Source organism: Patiria miniata, unplaced genomic scaffold, assembly GCF_015706575.1.
Source record: "Patiria miniata isolate m_02_andy unplaced genomic scaffold, ASM1570657v1 HiC_scaffold_20, whole genome shotgun sequence".
NCBI lineage: Eukaryota > Metazoa > Echinodermata > Asteroidea > Valvatida > Asterinidae > Patiria > Patiria miniata.
This window is the reverse complement of record NW_024037059.1, coordinates 6,377,045-6,393,134: the sequence shown is the minus strand read 5'-3', so window position 1 is coordinate 6,393,134 and position 16,090 is coordinate 6,377,045. Positions and strand designations below refer to the sequence as shown.

At 40.2% G+C, this 16,090-nt stretch overlaps 1 protein-coding gene across 1 annotated transcript; it reads right to left on the bottom strand.

Annotated features, from left to right (window-relative positions):
- Nucleotides 1–2,488: 2,488 nt before the first annotated feature.
- On the bottom strand, nucleotides 2,489–15,305 carry LOC119727278 (sushi, von Willebrand factor type A, EGF and pentraxin domain-containing protein 1-like). Its single transcript, XM_038199133.1, has 9 exons — nucleotides 15,236–15,305; nucleotides 14,058–14,196; nucleotides 9,583–9,722; nucleotides 9,268–9,444; nucleotides 8,713–8,916; nucleotides 8,068–8,249; nucleotides 6,417–6,555; nucleotides 4,192–4,395; nucleotides 2,489–3,229 (listed from the first exon to the last, which is right to left on the bottom strand). The coding sequence occupies exons 1-9, from the start codon at nucleotides 15,303–15,305 to the stop codon at nucleotides 3,060–3,062; spliced, it is 1,425 nt and encodes a 474-aa protein (XP_038055061.1). The 3' UTR covers nucleotides 2,489–3,059.
- Nucleotides 15,306–16,090: the final 785 nt, after the last annotated feature.

The window sequence follows — 16,090 nt, the reverse complement described above, 5'->3', positions numbered from 1 at the left end:
TTTTGCGATGACACAATCGTCATTGAATGACTTGATTCTGTGTGTTTGGAATCATCGAAATAGTTTGCTAAGATATACCTTGTTCTCAGAATCTCAGAATCTCAGAAAAGTGACTGGACATCGCCGCTAGGCATCATCATCCAGTTTGACTTCAGGCCAGTGCCGTGCAAGCGTGAAACACAATGTATGAGCAAGCTTAATTTTGTGGAAAGAGGGCAGGGGTTTGAGTTATGAGGGAAATTACTGGGTAAAACGGCGACTGGTGCACACGACCATTGATCTCCACAGCAATGAAGACGACCCACACGACAAGAAAAAAAAACCGAGATGGCGACAAATGTCATCAATGTTTCTGATTGGCTAATTCTTTTTATTGAAAAAAATAGCATGGTTTCTGATTGGTCGAGAACAACAGGGGGAGTAGCGTTGTTCAATATAATATCCAACGCATAAAAAAACGACATGAAAGCTTTTTCATGAATGAAAGCCCATTTCTCATTGGATGATAATATTTATTACAAGTTAAGAACACGATTTTGATTGATTTAACGTGTTTAGAGTGGGTAAAATGTTGATCAGAATAAGTTTCATTGGAATAAACAACGGACTGCACGGAACTTGTACAAAATAGACGGGTGTCCTAATTTTACACGATTAGGCCTACCCCTTAAATGTAAGCTTTGGGGATACTGTTCTGGCTGTAATTCCATCGTGTGGAACGGGAACTTGTGCCGTAGATATATCTTGGGGGTGACCTGGAGAAAGACAGTGGGCCTATTAAGCCTACTTTAGGTTGGGAAGCACACATGGTTAATGAGACGCACTTATATTTGGACATTCAAGTGTTCAGTGTAATTGTTAAGTCTTGTAAGTAGGCCCTATAGGTTTTGAGAACCTTTCGGTCTCAAAAATTCCTCAGTCTTGGAATATTTTTACAAACACTATCTTGAATTGCCTCATTTACCAATTACTATTTTCCCCGGGCCCCAAAAAGTTGCCCAGCCAAAAATCAAAATCCTGCCCTCTGGGGGGCTGGGGCTGGTACCTCTCTGCCAAATGGGGGCGCTCTTCAAAACTGAACATTATTATGTATACATTTTCAAGGCGCATTGTAATCGTTGTTGAGCGGGTTTTCTTTGGTGGGATTGATGTCAGAAATCATTGCTGACAAAAAAAAATTGTCAAAAAAATCCGCCGGGGGGGGGGGCCAAAGTGCCCCCCCCCCCTCCGGATACGCCGCTGGGTGGTCGACAATGAATATCTTGTAAAGTTTTCTCTTTTTTTCTTTTTCTTTTTTTACATTTGTTACCATTTCTTGTTACGAGAGACATGCCATATTTTGTAAAAGTAATAGATTAGCCAAGTGACACAAATTCGCCCAAAATGTTGGACTTTTCTTCTTTTTTGGGGGGGGGGGGTGGGGGTGGGGGTGCGGACACAATTGGGGCAACTTTTCCTCCCTATCAACCAACCAAAGGACCATTAAGTTTTCTGTTTTAAGCCGTTTTTTTATTAACATTGTATGATAAAATGTCTGGTTTTCTTTTTATCTGAAGACGATCATACCAAATTCAAGTTTGTCAAAACATTTTCAAAAATATAGGACTGTAACATGGCTGTTATTATAAACAAAAGTAGATTTCTAGGTGCAAACAGAATAATAACCAAACAAACACACACCCAAACAACCCAACAAACACCCCAACAGCCCAGCAAACAAACCGAGAACAGCCCAGCAAACAAACAAACAAACACAGCAATATCTAAAGGTAGTGGCTGTGCAACAAATATGATTTTTCAAGGTAACACAGCATAACATGAGCTTTGTGAGTGTTCATTTGCTGCACAACATTATGTATGATGCACATTGTGTTATGGACAATATGCTAGCCAATTACATCTGTAATCTAAAGGTATTTTTCTCAACTGGTACGATTTTTCACTAAATTTATAATCTTGTAGTACATTAATCGATTCAGTTTGACTGAATGGATGCGACTGCAGCATAGAAAACTAAACAAGTACACACACAAAACACCAATTGACCTCAAATACAGTACAATATAATATGTACTAAAACCCTTTCCATAAAAAAATCTGTGTTAAATATTAAAAGTTGACTCCTGATTTTCGCACAGCAAACAACAGGCCCTTGATTATGCATGAACTATTAGCTGCAAATATTGATAACATTTTAGCCCTTGTACCGCCCCAAAATGCCCTGCCTGTAACTCCTCATATCCCCAAACCACCCCAACACTCTTTGGTTTCAATGGCCCATGGAGGAGTACATACAATGTAATACAATGTAATACAATGTAATACAATGTAATACCATGTAATACCACATAATCGCCCAATCTCCGTTTGCGAGTTGGCCACGCCCCTTAGACAACCCTATGGATTTTTGTATGGTAAGTTTTGTTTGTCTCAGATGTTGCGCATTCCGCATCCATTTGTATATCATGTAATTGGACAATATTTCACAAGCTGAGTTGATGCAATTCCACCGCGATAGGTCAATACAAGTACGAAAAAGTGTTAAACAAAAAAAACAGCAATACTTAATACCACTTTAAAAAAAAATGGCTTTCAAAGACTGAATAAATTCTGAATAACTTTAGAAGTTTGAATTATACTGCTATTTAGTTACTGACAAAATGGAGAGAGTACAATCGTCAAAATGGTATTTAGGAAATGATTTTGTCATAATTTGATGGAAATTTAGAGCATGACCCACTCTCATCAAAAGTTCCATAAAATCAGTAGAGGTTTCTTTCCCTCAGAATAATAAATAATTTAAACAAATTAGGCCATTGGATTTAAAGTTTGTTCTTGAAATTCTGCTAATCTGCTTAAATTTGTACTGCCTCCCCAAGCAATCCTACATTTTCTATGTTTGTAATTAAATGGATTGGTACAAGGAAAGTACATAATTGTATAAGTGCTGTTTCTGTTGAAGCAATATTACAGACCGTTAAATTTTGTTTGAAATCAGTGAATGGCAAAACCCAATATTGCCTTTTCAGACTAGTTTTGGAATCTAGCTGATTTAGAGACTACTGGACAATGACTTTGCAATCTGCTTCCTCACTAGCGCGAGGGCCGGTGGTGGTGCGGCCACGTGGACAGGCCTGGCAGTATGTGCTGCCCTCTAGTGACTGGTACATGCCACGTGGACACGGGTAGCAATCCTCCAGGTAGTTATACCAGCCTGACTCGCAAGGAACTTAAGTAGAAAAACCACCAGAAAATAGCATTATCGAACAGTGATGATTATAAAAAGGTTCTTCTTTGACCCTACAATTTTGCAGTGGATCATGAGTAGGTGGATGTATTTTAATGGAATAATTTTGATGTGAAATTTGTGAACATGCACATTAGGCTTCAACGTTTAGACTGCAACAATGTAAAACAAACAATTTTCCATAAATTGTATACACTGCCTTTATGACATTCCTAACCACTATGTTTTATCAGCGAGGGTATTGTGAAAAAGTGTTTCATATGGATCATACTAAGGTTGTGTATAATTAATCCAGCCTTTGAAACTCTGTTACAACAAACTTTGTGTCATTTAACTTTTTCTACACTGAACAAAATACGTCTTTGTCATCATCGATGTCCCACACTTTTCTTAAGACTTATTAGCATCAGTGCCACTACCACTTTTGAAGAATACATAATTTGGGAGGCTAATCATCCTTACTTGCAGCTTGGAAGCTGAATTGCGAAGGACGCAGCTACAACGTGGTTGAGCCAAAGGCATGTAAAGGCACCTTTGGCAGCTGCCATATGACCCATGTATGACCATGGAGCACAGCCAGAGATGAAAAGTGTTTTTTGCAGAGGAGGAAAACCGTACAGCCCAGAGAAAAACCCTTGAGGCACAGGAGAGAATCACCGCACAACTCTACTCACATATGGTCCAAGGCAGGAATCGAACCCAGGCCACAGTGGTGAGAGACAAGTGCTTTACGCACTAGCCACCCATGCCATCCAATACATAGTTTCAGAATGTAAGCACATGAACCAACAGTCATCCTTAATTCTAAGCTGGAATGGACAAGCATGAAGAGCACATGCACAGTCACCTTTAGGTTTAAGATTCAGTTGAACAGAAGAAGACTGAAGTCTTGACTCTCCTAATGAAGCTACAAAACTAGACGGAGAAACAAGAAAGCCACTTACCGCATCGTACGTCCTCTGCCTCCATGCGCACAGTACCAGGAGGACAGACAGGCATGCCGTAGCTCTTGGTTTTCCCCAAGTCCACGTCGTAAACCTGACTGTCTACGTTGATGGCAAACTGGCCCAATCTAGACTGATTGATCAGGTGACCGGCAGAGTTACGTAACTCGTCAGTTGCCTCTATGAAGCTGTGTTGATTGACGACTAGGATGAGTTGTATGGAGAAAGGGGTACAATGTGCTTAGTCATTACATGTTGAGTACTTGATCAGTTTTTTAGCTCCCCGTGCATTATTTTCTACTCATCAGAAGATAAACTTACACCGGAAATTAGCAGGTCACAGAGCTAGCAATCAAAGAATGGATGCAGCTTGTAAACTTGTACCTGGCTATGGGATCCATGCAGGAACAGTACATGGGTTTTAGAACAAATGTCGGGCAGCTTGAACATTTGCCAACTCGACTCGGGACAACTTGACCGTTGAGACAACTCGACAGGTGGGACAACATCACTGCTTACCAAGTTAGCCATTTTGCGGTCAACTAAACTTTTTTTGCACAGCGCCCGCCACCAAAAATATTGCCCACTACTTTTTAAGCAATGCAAAGGGCGTAGCGAGCAAGCGAGTTTTACATTCCACTGCGCTTTGTTTAATGTTGAATAGCTGGCATTCCAGGCGTATTCATTTAGTTTTCCTGTAGGGTTAGCTGCAAAATTACATTGATTTCGTTCCAACTCTGCTTTGAGTTGACATCTTCCTGGTTCCGCTCCTGCTTTGGGACCAGCATTTTATAGCGAGCACTGTAAATATGTAATAATTTTGGGTGCGGCTCCCGGCTGTTAGCAGCGTTGCAAATTTATCCGGTGTTGCCGGCACTGCAGTTTTTCTATATTTTTCTGCTGCTGCTTCATCGATTTGGCATCGAGCACAACCTGGCATGAACGTAGATCATCATCATCCCAAGTGGTGAGTAAATCCCTTGTGTGTTATTTAACTTTTTATGCCTGAATCTTTTTATGCCATATACTTTTAATGCCACAGTCATTTTTATGCAACAATCTGGACTTTAAGTATGTTTCGTTATATTGCCAGAAATTAAGGCTGTCAAAACAAATTAACACGGCCGGAAACAGACATTTGCGATGACAACTTTTAGAAAATAATAATTGTTGAATTAAATCTGTTTGTCGTGACATTACATTATTTAGTGAGTCAACAATTCCCGTGTGATTCACTATTAAATTATCATGAGTAGCATGGCAATGAAGGATTTTCCGTTGACTGTATTTTATGTTTAGAGCATTTATTTAAACAAATTATTTCCTACTATTTTAATAATTTTTCGGCAATTCCGGAAAACAATGTTAGCATGTACTGTATTTTTATAAATCTCCATTTTTCCTTTTGAAACAAAACAAATTTGTAACTTTTGCAACACAAGCACACAAACTTTAACTTAAATCTTAGTGTTGCTATAATATTCATGTTCACATTCATTATTTGAAATAGACTTTCCCGGTTTACTTTAAAGTGCTATTGTCATTCAGAAATTTGTTATTAGGGCATGGTGGATATTCTTACTTCATTATGTTATAACATTATTTGGCAAATAATTCATTTCTATTTTCAGAATGAAAATTGCACCATTATATAAACAATATTCTTATTCTTGCATAGTTGCCATTTTGAATAATTCTGCTTTTTGGGCAACATGGTAAAAAACTCTCTCACTGACTGATGCATTTATAAAAAATATTCTTGGATTTGTAAATAGGGAAATCAGTGTGTTCTCCCAAATGACTCTGGATTTAATAATGTACATTGATTTTAAGACAGGACTTGTATTTCCATTTCACGCACAGACAGTCGAGTTGGCAAACGGTTGAGTTGTCCAAGCCCCTTTAGAACTCTGTGAGTGAGACACGCTATATGCATGCACTTTGGTCTGTGTGCATATGGCGTGAAGTATACATGACTCGGGAGAACGTGCACAAACAAATATCACCTCTGCAAGACTGTCAGGCATATGAGTCCCTCCAAACTCTCCCTTTGTGACCATTGAGGGAGTACTTGTGCACAAAGTGTATATCCTCATACCAGGGCAAACACAGCAGTTTTCTTAATGCAACAGTTATAATTCACTCAGGGAAACCATATCATTTCTAAAAACTATCCAGATTTTCATTGTGATACACCGATGAGACCATTATCATTTCTCTCTCACCTTCTTCATTGGTCAGGTTTTGTTGATCAGGGATGTCAACATCACGTTCCAGCCTGATGGTGATGTGGACCGCTTCGAGGGATCGACGTCGGCGTCTGCGGGCATGGTCCCCGGGAACGTGTGGACTGCAGCCACTGATCTGAAGTATTACAAGGAGTTGAAATGAAGTTACTTTTGTACAAACAAAAACATACATGCGGGACAACGCAAATCTGCAATACTGCGTGCACAATGTAAACACTACAACTGAATGTCCTCACACTCACAGAAAAAAACTAGTTGAGAAAAGAAGGGTGAAAAGTACATGCAGTACTAAGGATGGAACTTTTGCATTTACCTTTGTAAATAATTAGCAAACTGTTTAATGTTTAGCCTGAACTCGATAAGGACAATTATCTAGGTTTCACTACATCAGTTGATGAACATTGACATTGTGGACGATGCCGCGACTTAAACAGACAGCACCACCACCGTCACGTTTAGCGGACATCAACACGGACCATGGCCATGATGGAGTACAGCCAAGTAAGCGGCGTCGAGGGGCCAAATCGTCTACCAGATCAAGTGGTCAAGAATCGTCTCAAGGTATAGGGCAAGGTCCCAGTTTCGATACGGCCACTCCTATCATTTCTGATACCGCTAATATCGACAATACATTAATCCCATCCGTTGGCACACCTTTGGGTTACCATATTTCTTTGTCTATTAAAGAAAAGATTTGGAATGGTAGTTATGTGGATATGTCCACGCTGTATCAGGAGCCTGCAGCAACCGCTATTGCTCGGGCAGAGGATGAGGAGTTTGCCATCGCAGTTGAGGGCAACAAAGCTGGCTAAAACTCCGAAGTGTGTGATGCACTGTGCATGTGTGGCCCACGGCCAACAGACCTCGTTTTTACGGTCGAAAATTCCGGGAAACACGCTGCATTGTATCACGTCAAATACCAGTAGTGCGATCTCAAAATGAATTCTTGAACACGGAAAATACATACACAGACAAGCTAGATCAATTCTGTGAATTAACTTGCAAAAATTTCCTTTCTCCATCGGTGTTTTCTTGGCATTTTTACGATGTCGGATCCGACCAGTTGACAGTGCACGTTCCTAGCCATGCTAGCGCTATCGATCGCATAGCCGTGCACAGACTAGTTACCGCATTTTCTTCATGTCTTCTAAATTGGCCCCTGCGCGGCGCGGCGGGAACCAGTCGTGGCCGCATTGAGCTTACGCACGTGATTATAGTCACCGTGACATTGAATTGCTAAGTGGTTAAATCGTTTAGCGAATTTGTAAAAATAACGGATGTTTATTTTGAAAAAATAGCGAATGTAAGTAAGAAAACAAATAAATACAAGCATTTTTTTACGCAAAAGGGTTGTTGAGAGGTATTTTGTGAAGACAGAAAAGACAACAGGTTTTTGTTTTTATTTATTCAATCATAATTTTTTTTATTTTTTGTTTTGAATTGTCGATAAAATTTTGAGGGTTGCAGCCTAAAAATAGGGTCGGTCGGGTAACCGGAAGCAGAACTATTATTTTTTTGGCCTTATACATGTAGTGTTTTTGAAAGGTATTAACATCATCCATGGAGTATGACAGTCTTTTCCATCCCTTTTTTCCCCGTAGTAATCATTGAAGTAAGGTTAATTTACCTGGTGTTTCACAGCACAAGAGTTGTTCTGCACACAGCTAAGCATCTGTAGGTTCATCGTGATAGTATCATTGACTCGCTGATATGCCAGGCTGTCTTTAGTGACGTTGACCCCATCACAGGTCAGGTTATTGCTGTATACAAGGGTCATCTCCATGGCAACCTTAATTGGTGGCTTGCACTCTGCAAGAGACAACGGTACAAACTGTGACAGTGCACGCTGTATCATGGATTTATGAGGACACCAGAGATTGATGGTAGTTCATGTGCTAGTTCAACCGAAGAAATGGCAGCCGGGGATCGCACTTTAAATATTGTCGTCACCCCAGACTTCGATATTACATTACTTGTTCAGTACCCTGTATAACATTGGTAAAAATAAATTGCTCATTGTACTTACACTTGCACATGTTAAGAGCTCGTACATTTCACTGGTTTGAAAAGAATTTTGGCCTGTGTGCATGCATTCATTCCGTAACTTAAAGACTAATTTGTACTCACAGCACAAGCACAGAGTTTCTTAACTGGTGCCGTTAGCACAGATTGACGATTGTAAACAAACAATGCCATTGTGGGCAGAACCATGGAGACTTTCTTGCAATGAGAGTCACATTCAATGTCTAGCAAGTGATGATAATTTACTGACTTGTACACTTAGGCAAAGCCAATCCCTGGTTGTCGTCAGTCTCATGGGACCACTTGTAGTCAGTAGAGGGACCACATTGGTAGGAGGGTAGAATGGCCCGACTGAATGCATAGCCTTGCCAGCAGGAGATGGTGCAATTCTGCTCCTCACCAGCAACTTGGCAGTTCAGGTTTCCTCTGAAGGGATTGTTCACATGCCCACAGGCTGTAAGACAACAGCAGACGGAGAAAAGAACAGACTAATAATTTGTTCTGTTTTTTTAAGTAATCGTTCTGTGAATATGGGTAATTATATAAATTTATGTTTTTTCCCCTGTCCCTAAAGTTACATCGAACATCAGTGATTTCATAATTCTGAATTTCTGATGCACTCTTTCATGCATTTTGATGGATTTTAAAACAATCTTGCTTGCCATTAGCGGCAAACATACGTTTCCAATGATGGCAAACGTTAGCATTTGTTCGCATAAGTGGAACACATGACTGGGAAAAGTTGGTTTTACCTTCTGTTTTGAAATCGGCTATTCAACCACTGTAAATTAATTTGTTCTTATACCTGCGCAGCTCGGTGTAGTACCAGACCACATTCGATTGGATTGGCAAGTGCGTCGGGATGACCCACGGATAGAGTAGCCACTCATACAGCTGATGGAACATTCCGAGCCGAATATGTCGCCATGGGAACAGGAAACAGCGCCCCAGGTGACTGGTGGGTGGACTCCACATCTCCTTACTGAAGAGAAAGAGGAAGAATGTAGATAGAGCATGTATAACAAGAGAGTAATAGCAGAAGAAAGGAGTGCTGGCACAAAACACTCCAAAGATCATTTGCTAATTTTCTTGACTGTAATCTCAGTCTTTAAACACTTACCCTTCACAGCGACTGTGAATGTGCAAAGGTTGTCGTTTTTGTTGCCTTTGCTATCCCTTGCCGAGTATCTGATGGTGTATGGTGACCTAGAGGCACTGAAGTAGCCACCATTGGCTGGGCCACCATCTTTTCTCTGCACTCTGCAAAAAAAATTGGAAAATCTTGACATTCTCAGATGCAATTTGTTGGAGACAGGTCTCCTTAAAAAAACAACAAATTGAATCCAGCGCATGATCTAGCAGTTTTTTCGTTTCTCGATTTTTCGATTTTCAATTGGTCACCCTGAACGACTTACACATGTGCATGCGCACAGGATGCAACCACCAAAGCACAGCCACACAGCGGAACTGGACAGTTTTTCTTTAGAAGCCACCAAAATCATCAATATTTTCATATTTTAGTCCCTGTTTTTCGGCTTCAAGTCGATCATTAGCTTCGTGAATGACTGCTGCATGGATGAGATATCTTTAATCTCATCTGGGTTTGGATAATTTCAGGGAAAAGGACCATTATGATTTTTGTGAAGTCTGGTTTTTTTCTAGGGACTCCGCCAGTTTTCAACCGCTGGATAGAACGACATTGACCTCCAGTGCAGTTTTAAATGTCAAATCCGATGAGGATTGGAGCTGGAGTTACTCAAGGTAAAAAATCTTCACATGCCTGAAAAGCTTTGGCTATTACTACTTCTAGTTCTAGTTGGTAGTTTCCACAAATTCAAAATTAAACTTTCTCAAGTGAATCATGGCTTAATGAAAAGGTTTTTGCACAGTAAAAGTGTAGTTTAACTTAAGATAGTAGATACATGTACATCTTTTTTTACAAGTTCCGTTCGAAAATGAATTTTGCGGAGGACTGCCATGACTGCCAAAAAACTGCACACGGAATTCTAGATTCTTTCTAACGTTATAACTAGGCCTTTTGGAAGGAATTCCATACATGATAGGCCTATAAGGCCATCACTCATATTCCTTAATACATGTACGACCTGAAAAGTAACAAAAGTTGTAGTCCGAGTATCTTCTAGGATTCCACGAATCGCCTTTTTTAACATTTGGACATGGTTGGGCGATAAAGGCTAGGACTCTACAAATCGCCTTTTTAATAATAGCCTATTTGCATGATTTGAACATGGACGTCGGGCAATATCGCCTTTATTAACATTTGGACATGGTCGGGCGACCATGTCCAAATGTTTAAAAAGGTGATTCGTAGAGTCCTAGTTACTCGGACTACAAAAAATGTAAATCTGATGATGAAGAAACACTATTTGAGTTCAAAAATTCTTTGATAAAATACTTAAATTTTTTCTGTCATGGCCCATAGACTTTGTGCAGGAGGTCTGATAGCCCCATAAATGTGGCCTATTTACTGGACTTCCTCCGTAAACATAGGCCACACATCCACATGTACAAAAACGTGTCGCACTTTGCCAAATTTTGATTTTCACATTTAGGCTTAGTTTGAAGGTTTTTTTTGCTTTAGAAGCATACTCACCCTCTTTATAGGCTAATCAGAAAGTGCTGCCTTTTTCAGATGTCTAATTTTTGTGAAATCTCATGTTGAAATTTTGATACGCAAATGTGTAAAAATGAATCTGGAAATTTCACGAAAAATATACATCTGAAAAAGGCAGCACTTTCTGATTAGCCTATAAAGAGGGTGAGTATGCTTCTAAAGCAAAAAAAACCTACAAAGTAAGCCTAAATGTGAAAATCAAAATTTGGCAAAGTGCGACACGTTTTTGTACATGTGGATGTGTGGCCTATGTTTACGGATGTGTTGTGCCCATTCTTGAAAATCACGCATTCTCGAGAATGGGCGCGCATTCTTAAGAATGAGCGCCCATTCTTAAGAACGAGCACGCGTTCTTAAGAATGAGCGCTCATTCTTAAGATTGGGTGGGAATATCACGTGCACAATTTATGAATTTTGCCCAATCTTAACAAACATTGCACGACATAATTATGTTAAATGAATTGTATAGCGGTTAAAAGGGAAACAATTCATATAAAGAGGAAAGAAAATGTTCTATGCTTCTGTACTCGTATAACTAGAACTACGATAATTTGAATCATATTAAACCTGTTATTATTGCTTTTTCCTGCCTACTTATGGGAAGTTTTGTAATATTGGAGGACTGGGAACTAGTCTGGGAAGTGCTTTGTTTAGGCTAGACAAGTACAAGTCCCTGTATGTATCATATGCGTGCCACGAAAAAAAAACGATGTCCAGAAGCTGCCAAAATTGCTCTTTTGACTAGATAGAATCCAGCTCTGCGACATTATGGTGGGGTGTGAACAATAAATTGGTGGCAATTTAAATGGGAAATAGCATTAGCACTGTCACGCCCCAACTATCGCATCGGTCCCAACTATAGTTGGGACTGTCCCAACTATAGTGCGGCAGTTGGGTCGGCCCAACTATAGTTAGGACTGGAGTTGCGCCGGATGCTTCATGCTTGATAGATCTTGTTGGATTAAATGTTCCGCGGCGCTGACACCGTGTATGCGTCGTGCATGCATGCCGCAAGGCTGGCCGGTCACGTGGTACTGCCTAGTTGGACGAGTTGTCCAGCTGCTGGGTTTTATTATCCAGCAACATTTTGCAAAATTCAAAGATTGCCATGGCCGGCCAACTATAGATGGGCCCCACCCATAGCTAATGTCAAAGGTCCCAAGTAAAGTCGGACAGTATGTAACAGAGCTGTAGGGAATGTTTTATAGTCGTACATCAATGTAAACTATATAGTTGGGACCGCCAAATAAAAATATTGCGGTGGTCCAACTACAGATGGTCCCCACCCATAGATCATTTCATTGGTCCCCAGTAAAGTCAGATGTGTATTAGAGTTGTAGGGAATGTTTTATAATCGTACAACAATGTACACTATAGTTGGGACCGCAAAATAAAAAGATTGGGATGGCCCAACTATAGATTCGCCCCATCAATAGCTAATTTCAGTGGTCCCCAGTAAAGTCAGACGTGTATCAGAGCTGTAGGGAACGTTTTATGGTTGTACATCAATGTAAACTATAGTTGGGACACCGCAAAATAAAAAAATCGGAGTGGCCCAACTATAGATGGGCCAGCCCAACAATGGAACTTACAGTTGGGACCGTCCCAACTATAGTTGGGACAGGCCCAACTATAGTTGGGCCAGCCCAACTGTGGAACTACAGTTGGGCCTGTCCCAACTATAGTTGGGACAGGCCCAACTATAGTTGGGACCGATGCGATAGTTGGGGCGTGACAGCACTATGGGATGTCGCAGTATTCATTCTCATTCTTCACATTCTTCATTCTTACGTCCCCCCCCCCTCTTTTATTATCCCAAAAATCTGAATTCTTTCTTATTTATTCTTATTTTTCCCCCGCGTATACTTTTCATATCCACTCTACTTTTCAGCTAGACTTGCCAAGCGCAGCCGGTGCTCGGCATCGACAAGACCGTTATCTTGTCGCGCATTCTCAAGAATGTGCGCTCAACCTGGAAGAGTTATTTTTTGCCAAGATTGAGCAAGGATCCAGTTGCACATTCTCAAGAATGGGCACAACAGATGCAGTCCAGTAAATAGGCCACATTTATGGGGCTAGAGTAGTCCGAAAATTTGGGACTCTCAGGTCTGAGTCAGTAGTGGTGGCCTTGACATTGTATGGCATTCTTTCCTAATAAGTTTAAACGTTTACCATTTGAAAAACACTGCAATTACTAACTTGAGTAAGGCTAGGCCTATTAATTGCAACAATTATTCCATCCTGATCAGCCATGCAGAACCAGTATTGAAATGAGACTCCCAAATTTACTACTTACTGCACTTGACATGCTTGAAGTTGCACTGCACTTACTTGCTTACATTACAATTTGTAAAACAAAATCGGCGCGCAGACACCAAATATAAATAGCGCCATCTAGTGTCAGCTTGTGTCCAAACTTAAAATGGTGAAAATAATTTCTCCTTCGAAAATTTAAAACACATGAAACAGGGCTATATGTTTTTCTTTATCTCTTTCTTTTTATTTTGTTGAAGAATACTAAAGGGCTGTACGGTTTATCATAATTTCCCGACTTTTAGCATTTGATCTTAATTTGTACAAATCGTTTATATGACTTGCATCAACGCATATAATGGGGAATAGAGTACATAGCGAGTGGAACGGGTAGAATTAATGTTGAAGTATAGGCCTTTTATAATTTAACGCAAATGTACACAAACACGGTGCCAGTATGCTATTTACAATTATAAATAGCTTGAAATCAGGCAATTGAAGGAGATTGCAGTCCTATTTACTTCCTCACGTCTCAAAGATATAGAACAACGGAAATAGGTTTAAGCTGGAGACTGTTTCTTTGCACATTTTACACATAAATAACAAAATAAATTGTAATTCTTTGCAGGTATAGTGTTTTTGTTTGATTTTTGTTTATCTTTGTTGCTGGGTTGTTTGTTTGTTTGTTTGTTTGTTTTATATCTCACGTGATCGGCAGGCTTGCGTCTGATGCTCTTGGTTTAGTCCAGTGGACAGACGTACTAGTTGACAAATGGTCTGCGTACCGTACTATATCAGAGGGGCAGGTTCCTTGGACCAAAACTGGTGGTTGCCTGTCGGCCGAAGCTTTATTTACAAGAGAAAATAAAATATAACATAACGGCTGTTATCAACAAACACCCCCACTCCGACCCACCCCTCCCCCCCCAAAAAAAATGAAATAAAACAAAACTCAACACTCCGTGTGACAATATCCTCGGAAGTTGCATGGACGCAACAGGCGAAGTCTGCCCACGCCTCTCAGGTTTTTCGAGGGGCTGGTAGGGGGTCGGGCATTGGAGTTAAAAAGGGCTTATTCATTGGTTATTAGCATTTTTTTGGCTTCACCAGGGACCATGTGATGACGAAATGCAGCGGTTAAAAAAAGACAAATGATTGTCTACGGACGATTTGACTGTTTTTCCTCCGAACTTGACATCATATATTTTGTCTTTCCCACGTCATGTTTTCATTTTTTAAATACATTTCATACTATTAATCTTTTATAGGTGAAGGCATTATTCGTAAAACGTTTACAAAAAAAATGGCATATTTTTCTTAATTACCCGTCAAGTGACGGAAAAATACACAGGCCAACAACTGTTGCCTAATACTTCATTCTTTAGGTCGTAACTTTACAATAATTAAAGTCATGTCTTCAAGGCATCGTGCATGACAGGAAATTTGTAAAGCGGATCGTGAGCTAGGTCAGCGGTAATGTTACTTCCTTTATACTCACGTGACCCTCCACGACCACCACGACATGCATCTGAAAGAGATTTAAATAAAACAGCAAGAGTAAAAATTCCAGTGAAGCTACATTTTGTAATATTTTCTTGATAAAGGTGAGGCAAATTTATTCATTCATTATATTATTTCCAGTCACGCAGGCCTCCCTGTAGGTTAAATTTCCACTATAAGGTTTAATTTAAGTCTGCGCCCATCTGATTCAGGAAGGTCCAACTTTCCCGGCAACGACATTTTTAGTAATCCATCCGCCAAACACATACAGAATTACCATTCACAAACTACATCGAGTAGCCCAGTCCAGACATAGGTGTCGGTGATGAGGTGCGCCATCAGTTTTAAAATAATTTAAAAAAATAATGTGTGAACCTAAACCTACCCGTTGATTGAAGAGGAACGAGTAGCAGACACAGAACGAAAGCAGCAACAAGACTTGTCTTCGGTTCCATCCTGCCCTGGTAGTGATGTCGACTTGACTTGTGCGCTACTATACCCTCAGCTTAAGCTTTGCGAAATGCACGACCGTCTCAGTTCTGGCGGTAAAATAGTATAAAAGTCTGTCGAACAGTTGTATGTTGCCCACGAACAAAGTTAGTACAGCAAAGAACACCTAATACCTCTTATGTTCCGCCTATGTAAATTAGTTTCGCGTTAGGTTAATTAGTTACCTAAAATACACGACGTCATGGAAATGTCCATGGCAGACCGGGAAACTCCAGGGCATCGGGTTTTGGAACAATCTTGCTGGGCAAGATCAACAATGCAGGGTAAAACCCTTTCCTTTTTCGAGGGACGAGCAGGCAGCCACGCAGTTTGACGTTCATTGGACCCTGTCTTTATTGGTTTATTAGACCACAAATAACTAAGTAAAAAGTGAAAAGGGGGGAGATTGATTATAAATAAAAAACACGTATTAAGCAATGCATAAATACTCTTTTAAAAAACCCAAATAATAATTACACGATGGAGTGGTTAAAACAAACTACAAAACAAAACGCAAAACCACATTCTTGACTCCCAACGTTCTACGCAACCCTCACTCTCTCAAACAAATTATTATTCGTTTAAAAGCCTAATAAAAATGGCAGAGGATTTTCTATCTAATCGAAACGTTTAATAAGTTTATGGAATATCCCCTTACACAGCAAGGGTCTATTATGTGAGCAGATTCGGCGATTAATAATGCAACAAGACTGCGTCTTGACCTCGAGATTCTGACCATTCAGCGGGCGCC